The sequence below is a fragment of the Amia ocellicauda genome, chromosome 12 (genome assembly GCF_036373705.1).
Source record: "Amia ocellicauda isolate fAmiCal2 chromosome 12, fAmiCal2.hap1, whole genome shotgun sequence".
In the NCBI taxonomy this organism is placed as follows: domain Eukaryota; kingdom Metazoa; phylum Chordata; class Actinopteri; order Amiiformes; family Amiidae; genus Amia; species Amia ocellicauda.
In genome coordinates, this window is record NC_089861.1 from 11,956,800 (window position 1) to 11,975,011 (window position 18,212).

The 18,212-nt window shown below is 40.1% G+C and overlaps 1 protein-coding gene across 2 annotated transcripts in view; it reads right to left on the reverse strand.

Moving 5' to 3' along the window:
* Positions 1 to 18,212, reverse strand: part of atrn (attractin) — a 196,434-nt gene that overhangs the window by 53,341 nt on the left and 124,881 nt on the right. For both annotated transcript variants that reach the window (XM_066718346.1, XM_066718348.1), the window contains exon 25: positions 6,030 to 6,091. In XM_066718346.1, the coding sequence (XP_066574443.1) occupies positions 6,030 to 6,091 (62 nt within the window). The remainder of the gene's footprint in view (positions 1 to 6,029; positions 6,092 to 18,212) is intronic.

The window sequence follows — 18,212 nt, forward strand, 5'->3', positions numbered from 1 at the left end:
ATTTCTGATTAAATTCCATGATCATAGCAAACACAATATTGCCATGCCACAAAGATGGGAGTTCAAAAAGAAGATTATTGAACAGATTTCGTTGCTTACTTTGAGTCCTGATCCCAGATTGTGTTGCCTTTGCCACAATCCCATACAATACCTCTAAAATGAACTGGAACTATGAATCAAGAAAGGAAAACGGAGACTGATAGCACCAACATTGTGGGAAGTATGACACTATTTCTCCATCTTTGAGAGCAAAAAAGAAAGGAAAGAAAAGAAAAAGATTGCAGCAGTCATTAAGGCCAAGGTTGCACTTCTCAAACTATTAAATCCATTGCGAACAGCTGTCATCTGGCATTTGTCTGTCATTTGAATAGCTTTGCTAATATAGCTTAAGAAGGATTAGATGTCTGCTAAAACAGAATTAACATTAAAGGCTTAAATGAATAATAAGTTCAAATTTGTTTCTGTAGTCTGTCATGTGGATTTAGAATGGATTTTTTTTCTCACTACCATTTCTTAATGTGTTAATAAAACATGAGGGTAATATTACAGTTATCAGAGCTGCTTTTCATGAGTGTGAAGTTCAAGGAATCTGCTGATCTTAAAATGTAGGAATTATTCTTTGTTGTAAAGCAGAAGAACAAGAGATTACGTAGTTTGCAATTAAGCTGCATTTTCCTGCTGTAAAGTGCCACCCTGACAAACTAAATAAGATTGTTTGCACTTTAAATACTGTAAATAGTTGATGTGCTCCAAATGTATGCACTGGCAACCTGTGCTAGACTTCTAGTGCTGATGCAGCTTCAACACCTGCTAGTGAGTTTGAAAGGAATACTAATAAGGAGTATCATTAACCAGGCCATCAGCACACAGTCCTTGAGGTAGATGTGGACTCCAGTGATTGACAGGTGGACCCTTTTATCCCTCATCAGTCAGTTTCTCAGTGTGACTGTACTGCTGATGCACAAGGCTATATTACGGGAAAGCTATCAAACTTACACAGTTTAGACCCTGAGATTTTTTTTTTCTTCTTCTTCCTATTGCATCTACAGTTCTGAAACTGGAGGATAGTAATCCATCGGGATCAACTAAAAGCTGGGGCAAAATATCCCCATTGTATTTCCATTTTCACGTTGATGAAGATGATTTCTTTGATGAAATATCTGTCATCTGATCTACATTCCAGGAAAAGTTAAAGGACTGCTGTTCCCAAAAGAATCAACCGCTGCCTACTTCGAAGTTCTTCGTAAAAACACTTTTGACGTCTTTCTTGCTGCATGAAGTCAATTTGAAAATAAATATTATAATCTCTTAGCCTGCGTTCAGATCATCTTGAGGGACAGGCCTGCTTATATTTAAACAGGGCTGCCGCTTCCTTGAGATGAAGGGAGCTCTGCATCACCCGGGACCACTTGACGGCCTGTTTTAGAGCAACATCTAAACGGCTTGTTCGAAAGGGCCTCCCATAATAATCCTGAAGCTGCCCTCGCTACTGCCCCAGTGGTGATCTCCTATCCACTAAGTTCTTGGTGAAAGGGGGTAATTGCTGTTTCCTCTACTCCTCCATATGCTGAGGAGAAAACAGCAGATGCAGAGAGCGCGTACTTCTGCTCCCACACAACAGAAGCCTTCCTGGATGGGCCCCGCTATGCCCTGATCTCCGCTACAGAAGTTTGTTAACTCTGCTCGTCCCTCTGCCATTTCCATTTCAAAAAAAGGCACACGTATCCACAAAGCCCATCATACACGGCTCTCATCAGCACTTCAATGCAACACCTCTGCTTCCGTCCCAATTTCCAAGACGCAGACGGAGAGAAGGTTCCAGTCGCCGTGCTCTGCTGCAGGCACCCCCCCCCCCCCACAAATACACACATGGCCCTGCCAGGGAAACGTTTCTTGACGTGTGCTTTAGCGGTGTATTCTGATTCTTGACTCAGATAGTCCGCTGCTTTTACAGAGGTATCACACCTGGTGGGCAGGGAAGGGAATCTTCACGGAGGTGGTAACGCAAGATTAGAGCTCCTCAGTAGAGAGCAGGTTAAAAAGCTTTTTTTCTTCTCAGCCGAGTCAGGTTTCCTCAAGGGGCGTTATTGTTTTATCTAGTGCTCTCCTGAAATGTGTAAAACAATAATGATCTGCCAGCAGCAGAGCTGGATAGGGGCCAGGTTAGACGGATCTGTAGAGCCCCAGCTCATAGACTGATAATAGATGATTATATTATACAATGAGATGCCAAGGATTTTCACGATCACTCTAATGTTAGACTTTATTAACCCTAGCAATGCCTCCTCTCATTTGTAACCTTTTTTTAAACGTTCTAAAGCGAGTAACCCCTATGTCTCATCACACAAGTAGGCAACAACTGAATACGAACTGGGTTTGGAGAACTGCAGGAGAAGAATTCGCTTTTCAGGACACAAAATTGTACGATTAAAAACAGAGGGCTTCTTTGATTCTTCCTTCCGTCATTTTTCCGTTATTTTTCTTCAGAGACCAAACAGCAGGAGGGGGCAAGATCAGCCTCTTGTCGCTCAGATCTATCCACACGGCTGGGAGCAGAGGATGAGTCTTACAGTGCACTCTGAAGTACAGCGGATAGTGGGGGCACAGACAGGACACAGAGGCCCTGCTCGGTGTTAATGACCCCAGAGCTATGACACGCTAGTGTAGGTGTGAGTGGTTGCTGGGCCATGGTTAATTTGTGTTATTAATGATGTAGCAACACAACACTAACCCTGTAGTTATCCACTCCACCTTAATATCAGTCTGTGGCTGAGTCCTGACACACTTGTTAAAAAAAAAAACTTGCTTACAAACGAGTGGAGGCTACTTGGCTCACCACTTTTGTAGCAAAATCACATGGTTTACCAGACTACTGGGGATTTAATTGCAATCCTGTAATCGGTCACTTTAGGAACCAAAAAAGAAAAACATTTCCCCAAGTCCTGTGAACAACAGTTTTTGCCAAGTAAACTCTTTTAGAAGTCCTTGAGCATCACTCAGAAAGTTTGTCAGCCATAATTAGTCTCTCAGCATTATAGCAACTTTTCTTGGACTCTACCAATCAATGGACGTGAACGGCCAATTTATATCAGTACTACTAAAATAAATCAAATCAATCACCATTTAAAAGTCCTATTGATCATACTTAAAATGTATTGAATGGCTGTGGTTAATTGCTCCGATAAACAAAATGCTCCCTGAATCAGAAATGGGCTGAGGATCTGTGACCACCAAACAGACGCACAAGTCTAAGAGGGAAGAGGCCCTTCTGCACATCAAGTGGAGCAACACGTGTGAGGAATAAGCCGACAAGCCCAGTTATTGATGCTGATCCAATAGGTTTCTTCCAAGCAATGGCAATCTCCTGTCATCAGTGAACAACTACACTTACAATGGGATGAACACAAAGAACAAAAAGGTCATCAGGTTTCTTGTAACTGTCTTTTGTTTTTCACAAACCTTACATGGTTTTCTCAGTTGTTCCAGCTTCTTAACAGGTCATTTCCACAGTTCTCATCCTAAGGCTCTTGCAGAATCTGTTAACATCCTGAGCAATAATCATATCTCTCCACCTAATACCAACTTCTGTAATGACCTTCTATGGTGATGTGAAGTGCAGCTGAAAAAAGTACTGCCTTTATGCTCCGGTGGGTTTCCTTTGCTGATTGCGCACACATTCCCCACCATCGATGGGCTTAAATAAAGGTCGACATGGCTGCCCCTGCGGATGTGGTATCGGAAAAATGGTTTCAAACACAACCTTACTTTTGAGGCCGTCAAAGTCTCATGAAAATGTCATGTTGTGGTTTAGGTGGTTTGTACAGTGCAAACCACGGCAAAGTAGTAGAAGACTTGCAAATCTAAAATTCAAAATGGTACATAGCTCAACAACGTGCATAGCTCTCTCGCTTTTGCTTTCCTTCCGGGATAAAAGGTGCAGTTCTGATCATCGCGGTTGTGTCAGTTAGTACCGATGTCATGACCATCCTGTAAACACTTTGCTATAGCGGAGAACCACATTATGATGGCTGCACTGATATCAGCCCCTATTATATAACCGTGCCTTACAGGCAGGTCTGCAATGCAGGCGGCAGTTTTCCGATTCTATAAGAACAAGCTCCTTCAGGCGGTTCAATTATTGAAAGTCCCCCAGAGCTGTACTTAAAGAGGCTGTGTAGGATGATGAAACAGAGTCTATCACTGCAATTCACACATCCCTGAGGCCCTGGTACCTTCTAATAGAATACTGAGAGAGGGAGAGGGAATGAAATGAGGGGGAAATTGCATTCCCAAACTGTTGCCTTCACAACTGTTCACAATGAATGGCTTCAACTCTTTTTAACTTTTTGAGCAATGTTTTAATAATCCGTGTCTTTGCACAAATTGCTGCCGTGCTGCTCCTCTTATGTGTTTTTGAAAATTGAACTAGATGCGCAAATCAAATACAAAACCCTTTTACTGCTCAATGCACTCCCAGTGAGGCCATAAGGATCCACAGCTGAAGGACAAACACAGCTCAACTGGGAACTCACACATGAGTGCCCATGAAAACCTGGTTTCAAATTGTGTTCCTCACTCTCCATTCTTCCAAATAGGTGAATCCATGCAACTGAAGCACAGAAAAAGAACCATGAATACACCTCCCTCAGTCTAGATGGTTACCATAGAGAGATCTACACAAAAAATGCAGGGTATCACTTACGCAGCTGTGTCACAGAAACTCTAAACATCCTTTTAAATTAGCTGCTAAGATGATGAGAGAAAAAGATTATCCACGTTATCGTTTGCTCCCACTGTGAAAAGCAACCTCCGCCCCTCCATCCCTGAACAGAAGAGATTCCAGATCTGGTTTTAATAATGTTACAGCTTGCTCCCAGCCAGTAAGTATCTTATCTGCCTGAAATAATAGACAGCTAATAAAAGCGCCCGTGCCTGCTCCTCTAAGCATAGGGAGATTCAGGATTTATGGCCAGAGAATGTAGGGTTATTACAGGCCCCATAAAGTCAAACCAAAAGAAAAAGATGTTTTCGGAAGCACTGCAGGCATATTTGTCAAGATCAGATATAGACTTTGTGCTGTCAGCGCAGTCCATCTTGAGTTTAAAAGTGCCACATTTCACACTCACTTCACTTGGCTCCACAGAAAGCAACTCATGTAACTGGCAGAATGTGAATGTCCTCCAGCTATTGTGGAAATAATTTAAATATTACTTCAAGGTTTGATAGGTAACATACACTTTTGCCGGTAAATATTTCACAAATGAGTTACATGTGAGGAATAGGCTTAATCACAGTATTCTTTATCAGCAAGTACAGTACGTTAGTGTGTGTGAATTAATAAAAAAAAAAAAAAAAAATCTGAATTAAGCAGAGCTCCGGCACCTCAGAATTTTTAGACTCTGGTACCTCCTTGTGAAATAATGTAATGTGTGCTTACAATTGAAAAATAATAGTGAAATAATTGTCACGCTTAGCGCTCGGTTCTGCCACTACCTCTGGTACATTCACTCTCACATTGATATTTAGCTCTGGCACCTTGTCATTTATAAATTAAGCACTGGTATTAAGTGAAAGCAAGAGTTGACAAACACGATAAAGACAGGAAATGTTCTAGTAAGACCCCCACTGCGCTCTTTCTTCCCCCATGTTTCCACCAGGCTTCCCAGCATCCACTGCTTGACTGGCATGTAGGTTGGTTCTCCTCAGACAACATAAGTACAGTAGTCACCAGCCCTGGGCAGGTCCGTGGGTTGCTGAGGATCCAAATGTTCTCTGAAACAGCCTAATATGTGCCTATGGGAGTTGCAGTCTATAGCCTACACTTGTGCGTGAGAGACAGACAGCACACCGACTACCCAGGACTGCAATTCAATGGAGCAAGCGTTTCCATTATGAAAACTGTCAAGGACGATTGCCATTCCATAATATATTACTGTTCAATGAAAGCAGGCCAATTTAGTCATTATTATGCCTCTAAAACCGCCATTTCATAAAGGTGGGAGTCAAAAATGGGTTGAGAGTAGACTTACCTGAAGAACGTTACAAAAAACTGCACCAGGTCCATGAAGTTACTGTGCTGGGAGAAGGCGATCTGTCAAAAGAAAGAAAGGGAGATCCCCAGATTTAGGACAATCGCACAGATCGAATCGAATCTAAATCAGAAAACATCTCTGCTATTTCTTCAGGCTGGATTTTGTTTGGAAAAGATACCAAACAAAAAGTGAAATGTAGTTTCACAAAAGGGGAAACCAACTCTCTTGATGATAATTTAACACCAGTAATTAGAAAGAGGGAACTCGGCTTACTGAACTCATTATGTGCCTAATTAGAGGGTTTAATTAGAATAGTTCACCATTACCAGATTTTACTATGAGTTTGATATTGCTTACAGTTCTAAACATTTGCAGAACTTAGATAAATACCAGTCTCTTCAAGGGTCATCTCAAAATGCTTTAACACGACTGCTTCTATAAAATAAATCAGTATGCAGTTCCCCCTGTCTTAGTTCCCATGAAGTTTCATGGTGAATGAGGCCTGCTGTGGATTTGTTGGTGCAAAGGCTCCTAAACCACGCGATCTCTGTCTACAAAAGACTAAACTGCCATACAGACTGCTATCTATGGAGCATCGGAGATGACAGGTTGGGGAAAAAAGATGGGTTAATTACTTAATTACTACCTAGTATGCACATTTTAAAAAACTTTTGGAAATTAGTTAATATTTGCTGTTGGTTGGTTTGATAATTTAATTATGAATTATTAGTTTAGTGGGTGATTCTTTGCATAATGGTTCATCCAACTAGAACAATGCAAATGGTTTCTTGTGTATCTGCTGCAGATTTCTAAGACTATCCTGTTTTACTGCAATTATCCTGTTTCACACTGTGAATTAAAGGATGTCCCAATTAAAATTATCGCTCAATTCCTCACATTCTTTTTCTCACCATTCTAACAATGCAGAAACTTGTTTATGAAGTGTGGGCACAAATAAGTGATGTTCTAGCATGAATGAATAAACCATGGTAAGTAATACAGGAATTCCCACAGGAAGCCAAATGTTATTAAAACTTTTTGTTTGTTGTTGTACTACCTGTGAAGGCCTAGTGAATGGTATGACAATGATAAATGTTGACAGCAGCTTGATCACAAGACATCTGAAAACAACTTTAAATTGGTAGAAATTATTTTTGGTAGGGTTTAAAGCATGCCACCTGGAGTAAAACAAAACAACACTAACAAAATGCAAAGCTACAGCTTGGTACTAAAATACATAAGTGTTGAAGTGTATTGAAATGTTGATAAGGAATATCACACTGTATGGTGTTATATTGGATGGAGGGTTAGGAACATCTGGAGGAGAAGCAAAAACTTTCTGTCTTTTGTTAGGCCATTGAGAAGCCATTTCCTGTAAGTGCCAGTGCTCAAATCAGCAACACATCTCAAGATACAAACTGCTAAGTGGTGTCGGTATCGAATAGCACCACTATAATCTTCGGTAATGTTTGAATGACAAATTCAAATAATGTATACTTTAATACTATTTATTAGAAATAGCGATCAATGGCTTCAACAAGCTGAGAGAAGAAAGCACAGATTCACAAACCTACCCTACATCTTGTAACATCTCTGAACAATTTTAAAGCAAACAGATGCTTTGAACAAAGGTTTGATCTATCAGGTACTGGTCAATCATTGTATTCTCATAAATCCCACCTTGTTTCACATAATACTTTTAAATACATTTAGAAATAAATTGGTCAATACAGCTAATAATGGGAAAAATATGGGGCACTGTTATATTAAAAATTAAAAGCACGAAGTAGCACCCGACAATGAAAACCTTCTTATTTATTCATTCATTTATTTTCTTCTAATTGAAAGCATATCCCCATAATGCATGTTAAATAGTTCATAATGATACCTTATTAACAGGTGATAAACAGCAACTTTATATTTTTAATAATGGCAAACATGATGAAAAATGAATGCGTTATGAGCCTTTATTTAAAGTATTTATTTCAGGCAAAAGGACTCAATTTAGCAACGGTGTAAATAATGCCTTTTTAAAATGTTAATGTCTTTCCATTTAAAAGCGACATTAAAATCCCAATCCTGTCTCCAAGTGTCACGGAGAACACAGAGATTTCTGGTATCCAAAAAGTAAAGAAATATCAAACTGAAATACTGAAGGGCTTTCTTTTTGGGGTATTTAGAGTAGCCATGATTGTAATGAAGGCTTTTAAGTTTTAAAAGTTACTAAAATGATATACATATTAACCAATAATTATAAGGACTCTGATAGGTCCACTTTAAGTTCCATAGCAGGTACTGAAGTAATGGGGTTGTGTTAGAGGGCTTACAATGTCAACGGCTAACTTTCCCAGACATGGAAAAAAAAAAATGTCACAGTAGGGGGAAAAAGTACATTGCTTGTTAACAGAGGGTAAGATCTTAATGTAAATGCACAGATGCCAATCATTTTTGAGAGATAGTGTCCTGGGGAGACAACACAGTTTCAAAGTCCAATTTGGCTTGGCAGTTTAGGCAGAGGACTTCAAGAGAGATGATGTAAGCAAAATACACATAGATTATAGAGGGGGGAAGTGATCACAATAAAGAGCTCAGTAAAAGCTTGAAAACTGAAAAGGGCAGTAGGACACCAAGTTGCCACAACCAAATTACCCTACAGTAGTAACCAACTGCACAACCTGTACCCATGCACATCACTCTGGATAAAAGCTTGATGAAGATGTACTTGGACACTGATCTAAATACATGTACACACTAACAACCCCCAGTGCACAGACACGTATTTGTGACGAGAGAAAAGGCAGAAACGCCACTCTGCCCTCAAGATTACACCTCTAACAACAATGCTTTATACTGACTGCCATTTTCATATAATGTAACACAAGTAATGGACCTGTCAAGACTGCTCCTGAAGAGCAATGATTAAAACCAAATCGCTGCTCACATTGAAGAGGAGAATGTCAGTGGCTGCAGGGCAAGATGGATTCCACCAGCTTATATAACTAAATACATAAAGTAAGTAAAATCTGTCTGTGTCTATCCATCTTATCATTTGCCAACACAGACTCCCTTATATTAGACGCAGTGGTTTGCAGTTGTAATCTAGACAACACTGCATTTGCGAGCCAAAACCTTCAGTCAAAGCTGCCTTTGAACCTACACTGCTTGATCTAAGAATGGCCTATTTACGAAGTGTGATTTCAAATGGGCTTTGAAGACAGATGCCAAATAATATATTAAGGAGGAAAGTGAAATTCCCCAAAGCTTTGGTTGTCTTAGGATTTTTTTTAATTTTAAACAAACATTTCTTTAAAATTGAATAATGTTTGTTGATTATCAGCTATATATGTATAAATACCTAGGCTATATCTATGCAAAACCTACCACTTACCAAATTAGATGGGTTTGACTGGGGATCCAAATATTTTCTCTGAGCACTTTTTAAAGGTCAGATAATCTTTTGAAAGAGCAGGAGTGACCACAAAGAATAGTTTCAAATAGCAAGCTTTGCTTATGTGAAACATATAGGGAGAAAAAAAAAAAAAAAAAAAAAATCAATAACATCACTTTAATCTCAAATTGTTAAGAATTCCCTTGTGTCTAGGAACATCCTTTTTACTAATGAAAGTGCCTCTCGCCAAGGGAAATCTAAAGGTGTTTGAAAATCATTAAAGCACTACATGCTACTTCACAGTTAACTAATAGGTGCTAAGAGCTGGAAGCATTGGTTTCTTTAAGTGAAATGGACGCCCTGAGTGAACTGAAAAAACAAAGTATAACACGGAAGAGAAAATAACCTGCCATGCTTCTGCGTAGCTGGAATAACCCATGAACGCTCATCCCACTTTCAATTGTATTGTCTCCAACCAGTCACGTTGCAGTAGTTACTGAAATGTTACAGTTTGAAGCCACTTTCTCTCTCGCACATGCAACCCCGAATCACAGCGAAATCTTCACAGTCACAATAATGCTTTTGCAATGCTTTTGAGCATGGCAGGAATGATGGCCTGCATGTTAACGGTTTTATTTTAAGGAATCGACCCTCACGACTCAAGTATTAATGCATGTGAATACATCCTGCTGTGTCTTCAGCCGATAGAATGCAATATCGGCAACAGACTATCTAATTACCTCTGTTCCAGTGGTTTTTCACTGCCGGGCACTGGGTTATATACAGCAGCATGTTCTCACCAAGTGAAAGATTGCCCCCTGCTGCTGCAAATACTGGGATCACAATGCAGTCTACAATACCTGCATCATCTGCAATAATGATCTCACACCGACATCTAGCTACTAGTACTGGTGTATCATTATTAATAAAAAACATACCTACACAAAATAAATAAATAAATAAAAGCTATAACATACACTTAATCAAGCAAAAATTTTTTAGTAGTTTGAGGTGTCATTTTTACAAAATACTATAAGATGCAATCCCAAAGTGTTTTAGTCCATCATACTAAATCATGAATTGAGTTTCACTGAGATTATTTTTACACAAAGATTTCCCCCTAAAATGAGCAAATTAATACTAACAAATGACAAATCCTGCAGTGGTCCAATACGTTTCCACATTACTGTAGATGGAGAAGAAAGGATAGGTAGACAGCAAGATATAAAGCAAACCGACATGATCAGATAGATATAAATTTTGTATGTTGTGTAGCTGATTTGCGAGTGAAATTAATATTCCAAAGAGGCGAATAACATCAGGAGACAGCTGAAGCATACACCAAACAGACTGATATACAGTTTCTTTTCACTAGTCTTTGAACAGTCTTCTGCTGATAACTGCCACTTGGAGTGGGGTACAGCTTTCATTATACTGTAAGCAGTACAATACATCACCCTAACAAGTCTGCCTTCCTTCCCTCAGCCTCCCAAAAAAAGGAACATGGTATAAAATAAAGGTGGTTCCCGAATACTCCGACTCCTCCTTCACTTGTTTTTTTAAATCACATTTTCTTCAAAGAAACCCATTGCCAGCTCACAGTGAAACAAGGCTGTTTTGTGTCAAGTCTTACTATAAAATAGCCTCCCACCCCCCCGGTGCTCATAAAGTCTGAGGTCTAACTATAGGATGGCAAATCAGACTACACTACACAGTCCATGGCTTTAAAAACTATCTGTATCTGTATCACTGAAAACTGAATGTTTTGAGCAGCTATATAATATACTACCTAATCCAGATACATAGTATAGAAGAGGAGTAGCTTTCTAATGCTGATGAGATATAAATAAAGTATACCCATTTAAATATCTAGAGCGAACCTACAGAACAGAAAATCGCATTATTGTGTTTGTTGGTTTTTGCCTAAATTAAACTGTGGTGTTGCATGTCAATTCTGCAAACAGTGGCAATCGGATTCCCTGTGCGGCGCCGCGCTGCCTGCCTCGTACCAGGCTGTTACCTGTGCACCTGCTCCTCGCTGCCAATCAGCCACGCACGCTGTAAACACAGAGCACTGCTGCCTCCCACACTTCGAACACTAGGCATACTTGCGCTGCCAATTTCCATCAGGATTAAAAGGTACAGCACATTTCATCTGGATTATCTCTGCGCCTGCACCGCCAACTTTAGTGCCTTAACTTTGACTCTCCCTGAGGGTTTGACATGCACATTTACTGCACATGGCTTACTCTGAACAAAACAGTCACTGGTAAAGCGAATTACACACACACAAAAAGTATTGCATGTGTAGATAGTGATATTGTAAGTCGCCCTAGATAAGGGCGTCTGCCAAGAAAAAAAAATAATAATAAAAAAATAATGATAGAGAGATATGTGCTTGTGCATGTATGCGATTGCTTGATTGTCCTTTTTCGATTTCTTAAAAAACTTGGATGTATCTTTTAAAGGTGTAATTCCTGTTCTAGAAATTATCTTTCCATCCTGTTCATCTCGATGCCTCAGTGGCAATCTTATAGCTTAGTAGCTGCATTGTATTTATTTACTCATTCGCTCATTCACAGCAGAGCCCTGGCAGAATGTGCATGCAAGCTCCAGCAGCTTAATAAACATGGCACTCTGGAGAAGGCAGCTATCAAGCAAGTCAAATGCCTTCACACACCACCAAACAACTGATGCGACTGTCTGCAGCGCAATGGCTGTCAGGTTGTTGATCCTCTGCTTAATCGTCGGAGCGTTTCACCCCCTAGGGATCAGAGATGATTCTGATCTGTACCTTTTCCGTGAGCGAAACCTTTAATCCACTACCGGTGCGTTGCAGCGGCCCATTTCAAGTAGGCTTAAATATTGCCGATACATGCGATTCTGATCCACAGTGACTGTATTAACGAGTCACACTTCCCGAGAGTCCTTGAACTCTAACCACCGAGCTAAACTGCGTCAAAGACTTTACCTATAGTCCATTATCACCCTGGTCTTTGAAGCTAGGTGCAATTCTTCGCTGGTAAGATGGTGCCACTTGATATATAAAACCTATATATAATAAACAATTTGAGGTCCACCAGATAAGATACTGCTCATCTTTGTCTTACTATAAAGCGGTGTTTTCTCATTTGGCAAGACCACTACCTTAAATCACAGTTTTTCTGAGCACTGCACTGATCAGCAGTGGAGGTTTTAGTTTTAATCAGCTGCATTAATTCTTCATTTAGCACATGTTCTTGCATAGATGACAGCTATAGGTTTGAAATGTAAAATGTAAGAACATAACCAATTACCTGCAGATAAAAGAAGTGAAAATTAATGGAAAATAACCCATCCAGGAAAAATGAAGCGACCGCAGCACACATGGAGCGCAAAAAGAGTCTACAGCCAAAGAAAAGTATGAACATGAAAGACCACTAGCAGGTTTTACAGATCTCTTTAAACCCCCACCTGCCTTCAAAGCAGGAAAGGGTCATTTACCCTTATTTACCGATTCAGTAAATAATTCGTTCATGTAGTTTAATGCAAGCACAATGAATAAAACAGCACCTTGAGGATGCTTTGAAGAATGCTGTCTCCGTGTTTCAACCTCCAATTCCACCCTTAAAAAATGTTAAATGTCTGATCTTGAATTTGCTTTGCTTACCCACATTCACCCATCTCTCAGAAAGCAGTCCCATGTTTATGTGGTATATTTCCATTTCATATGAAGAAAAATACATGTACTGCTTAATACAAGTGTTTGTATAGGCTAATTTCTGTAAATGCGTCTTAATGCACTATGAAAACATATATATTTTTTTAATAATTAGCCAAGCATTTGTTCACTCCTCATGAAGCATTTCAAGCCATTAAAGCTCAGATGTTTGCATCTTCCCACCTACAGCCGTTACATCATGAAAGCAAATTCTGAGGCTGCACTCAAATGTATTTTCATAATTTGCATTTTATCCTACAGTAGCACATTATGATACACCCTGCCCACAATTATTTTTCCACAGCCTTGCTTTTGTAATTATCCTGTGAACATGGTTGATACGCAGGTAAGGTACCATTAAAGCTCACTGTGATAATTTCCCTTGCTATCTCCCTCTTATATTGTAATTTTCTCAGCTTCTGTGAGAGTGCTCTAAAGCTCAGCAACATGATCTCTTATTACAACTACAATGTTCATCGATGCTGCCAACCCGTAAGCTTTACATCCCAGTATAATTTAGAATATTATAAACTATAAGTGGTTGTAGTTCAGACTACCAGTGTTCCCCCCACTCTTCTCACAACCAACTCGTAAGCCTTGCGCAGGACAGTCACATGTTCTGAATAATGCGCTAGAAATAATAGTTCTGCGTAGGAGAATTTCATTGATACTCCACCTATGCATTCAAATGTATTGAAGTAATTTATTTTAAGAGATGGTCAATAATTCTGGCCTGAATCTTAAGTGCTGCTCAGCTATCCCTATAAACAACCCCTGAATCTCAATGTCTTTAAAATCCTGATTTGAACTAAATCAGTCACAAAATCATCCCAGTCTCTCTCTGACCACTGAGAAACCCAACCCATCAGATTGACATCGAGCAAACTCCTCTCAGATGTCTGTTCTTCTCACACTGCTTCCACGACAATCAGCTACTCTGAAAGAGCTCGCCGCCTGGCTGTACTCAGTCGCAGGCGCTGTGCCAGGCAGCACACGGATTCATTATCAGGACAAGCATCCCCCGTCCCCCTCCCCCTGGTTCATCAATCAGCACAGAAGAAGGCTTCATGGCATACATAACTCCATCACCAGTACCCCCTAGGCTGAAGATCCTCCACAATTATCACTGTGCCCAGCAAGTGCTCACGGTGCCACTCCAAAACAAAACCCACAGACTGCACATTTTCTTCATGACACCTCCTTCTTAACGTTGCAGCCAATACTTACAGCCACCCCCCACCCCCCCAAGCTGTCAGGAAGATCAACTATGAAGAGGAAAAGGGGGAGGAAGGGGAAAAAATAACTCTTGATAAGTTAAGAGAAACTTACACCAATGGCACCAAAGAGGCAGGAAACGCAGAACAATATAGCAACAGTGAAAACAGCCACAGCGTTCATGGTTTACACATAATGTGCGCACATGCTGCCGTGTCCCAAAAAAAAAAAAAGAAATAATCGCTGGAGAAAAAAACTACGGGAAGGAAAAAAAACAATAGCAGCTTTAAGTCGTGTGTGCAGTGGTGCCGGGGCTGGGGAGAAGAGAGAGCCGGGGAGAGGAGACGCAGCTCTCTGGGGCAGGAAATGGGGAGGGGTGAGTTGATGGAGGCGGGGGGGTGTAGAAGAGAGGGACTGGAGAACAACAACAAAGTGAGAAAGGGAGAGCAACAGCAAGGCCCCCTTTTTTATTGGAACTGAAGTGCTAGGAAACCCAAGTTTGGTTCCTTTCACAATTCCGCCCATTTCCTCACCAGTTCCCAAAAAAAAGCACTGGTGTTAAAGGTGCAGCTCTCTCTTTGTATCGAGCTGTGCTGAAAGCATGTTCTTTCAGGAAAAGCTTGAGGTCTGTCATTTCAGGGAATATAGCTTTAACTCTTTAGGTTACACATCATGTTCTCTATGTATAATTACAAAAGGCCTCACCACATGATATAGTTTTTGAAGCATTTGGAAGACAAATTTACTTCAGTTTTGGTGGATTTTTAAGTGTACCTTTCCATACATACATATACAGTGCCCTCCAGATTTATACACACCCAATTAAATAATAAATAGAATCAAAAACTGCACACATCTTATTAGCATCGCACAGAGAAAAGTCATGCATCTCTATCCCGATATAACATGGTCCTCAGGAGCCCAACAAAATGCTTTAAAATGAAATTATTCTATTTGCTGAGTAGCAAAGCAGTTATAACTAACACTGTGTATGCAGTGAATAAATATGCTCTACATTGGTTCAATTCTATCTCCTTTCTTTAATTACAACACTAATTGTATAAGCATACTTAAAAGATACAATGTATTAACAACACAGGGACAGTACTAAACACTGCTAAATGCAGCCATGTGGGCTTGATGTCATCAGACATCAAAAATTCAAAATTCATATAAAATATCAAATGTATTTTAATTACACATCCTTACAAAATACTTTTTTTCCCTGCAATTTGGTATTTTAGCAAATAGGAGCGTGGGCCACTTTATGCAACGAAGAGTGAAAGTTTTAAAATGCTGTAAATGAGCTCGGCTATGTGTTTGGGTGGTGGCTATAAAATAATACAAAAACAGCTGAGTCTACCAATAATGAATAAATGTGACGCTCCTGTTTTATGGAATTCAATTTAATAATTTATAATGAAAATATTACGTTTTATGAATGTTTCATGTGTAAACTGTAAGACACCCTGGATAATTTTGTCTACAAGGTAATAACCCAGGTAACACCATTCCTACTGCGAAGAATGGTGGTGGCAGGATCATAGTATGGGGATGTTTCACATCAGCTGGGACTGGGGCACTTGTCAGGATAGCAGGGGAAATGAATTGAGGAAAGTATAGAAAAGTCCTTGAGGAAAACCTGCTGCCCTCTGCAAGAAAGCTGAAGCTGAAACTGGGACCAAAGCACACAGCAAAAACTACACTGGAGTGGCTAAGGAACAAAAAGGTAATTGTCCTTGAGAGGACCAGTTAGAGACCAAACCTAAATCCAGTTGAAAATCTGTGGCATGACTTTAGGATTGCTGTCCATCAACGTTCCCCAAGGAACTTGACAGACCTTGAACAGTTTTTTAAAGAAAAAATGTTAAATATTGCCAAATCTAGGAGTGCAAAGTTAGTAGAGACCTATTCCCTCAGATTCACAGCTGTAAATTCTGCCAAATGTGTTTCCAACAAATATTAACATACATACAGTTAGGTCCATAAATATTTGGACAGTTACACAGTTGTCATCATTTTGGCTCTGTACGTCACCACAATGGAATTGAAAGGAAACAAGATGTGCTTTAAGTGTAGACTTTCATCTTTAATTTGAGGGTAATAATAATAATAATAATAATAATAATAATAATAATAATAATAATAATACATTTTATTTGGGGGACGCCTTTCTAGATACTCAAGGACATCTTACACAAAGTTGACCTATATAAATTAATACAATAAACATAGATTACGATGGAGAAATACATAGGGACTGACAGTTACAAAGGAAACATCAGTTAAAATGTAGCCATAGGGCTATAGAAGGTAGGCTTTCTTAAAAAGGTGAGTTTTTTAAAGATTTTTAAAAGAGATGAGAGTGTCAGCTTGTTTTATTTGTGCGGGGAGTGCGTTCCAGAGCCTGGGGGCCGAGCAGCTGAAGGCCCGGCCACCCATGGTGGCGAGACGGAATGGGGGGGTGATGAGGAGATTAGCAGAAGAGGAACGGAGGGAGTGGGAAGGGGCATAGGCTGGGATAAGGTCCGACAGGTAGGTAGGTGCCAGGTTATGAAGGGCTTTGAAGTAAGGAGGAGCGAATTAAAGTAGTTAAGTAGTAGTAGTAGTAGTTAAGTAGTAGTTGACTTATATACTCCCCTCCTCTTTGTAGATAAACCCTTTTTGTATTATAGTTAACAGTGTTGTTTTTTGCACTCATCTCACTCTCCCACTACTGCATGTGTGTGTTCTATGTTATGTAAGGGAATGAGGGGGACATCAGCCACCTGGGGTCGTAACAGTGAGTTTCACTACTTGGTTGCAAATCCTTTGCAGTCAATGTCTGCCTGAATTCTGAAACCCATAGACATCACCAGATGCTGGGTTTCTTCCCTGGTGATGCTCGGCCAGGCCTGCACTGCAGCTGTCTTTAGTTTCTGCTTGTTCTTGGGGTGTTTTGCCTTCAAAACAAACCAATCAGAGAGAGAGCAAAAACATTAGGTGTGGTCAAATCAACTATTTGGTACATTCTTAAAAAGAAAGAATGCACTGGTGAGCTCAGGAACGCCAAAAGGCCTGGAAGATCATGGAAAACAACTGGTGGTGGATGACAGAAGAATTCTTTCTCTGGTGAAGAAAAACCCCACAACAGTTGGCCAGATCAAGAACACCCTCCAGGAGGTAGGTGTGTCTGTGTCAAAGTCAACAATCAAGAGAAGACTTCACCAGAGTAAATACACAGGGTTTACCACAAGATCTAAATCATTGATAAACCCGAAAAACAGGAAGACCACATTAAAGTTTGCCAAAAAAACATCTAAAGAACTTGTACCAAAATGATGGGAAGAGAAGAGTATGGAGAAGGGAAGGAACTGCTCATGATCCGAAGCATACCACCTCATCTGTGAAGCGTGTTATGGCATGGGCATGTGTGGCTGTCAAGGGAACTGGTTCCCTTGTATTTACTGATGATGTGACTGCTGACAAAAGCAGCAGGATGAATTTTGAAGTGTTTAGGGCTATATTATCTGCGAAGATTCAGCCAAATGCTTCAAAACTCATTGGACGGCGCTTCACAGTGCAGATGGACAATGACCTGAAGCATACAGCGAAAGCAACCCAAGACTTTTTAAGGAGAAAGAAGTGGAATGTTCTGCAATGGCCAAGTCAATCACCTGACCTGAATCCAATTGAGCATGAATTTCACTTCAAAACTGAAGGCAAAACGACCCAAGAACAAGCAGGAACTAAAGACAGCTGCAGTGCAGGCCTGGCAGAGCATCACCAGGGAAGAAACCCAGCATCTGGTGATGTCTATGGGTTCCAGACTTCAGGCAGTCATTGACTGCAAAGGATTTGCAACTAAGTATTGAAACTCACAATTGAATTAATGATT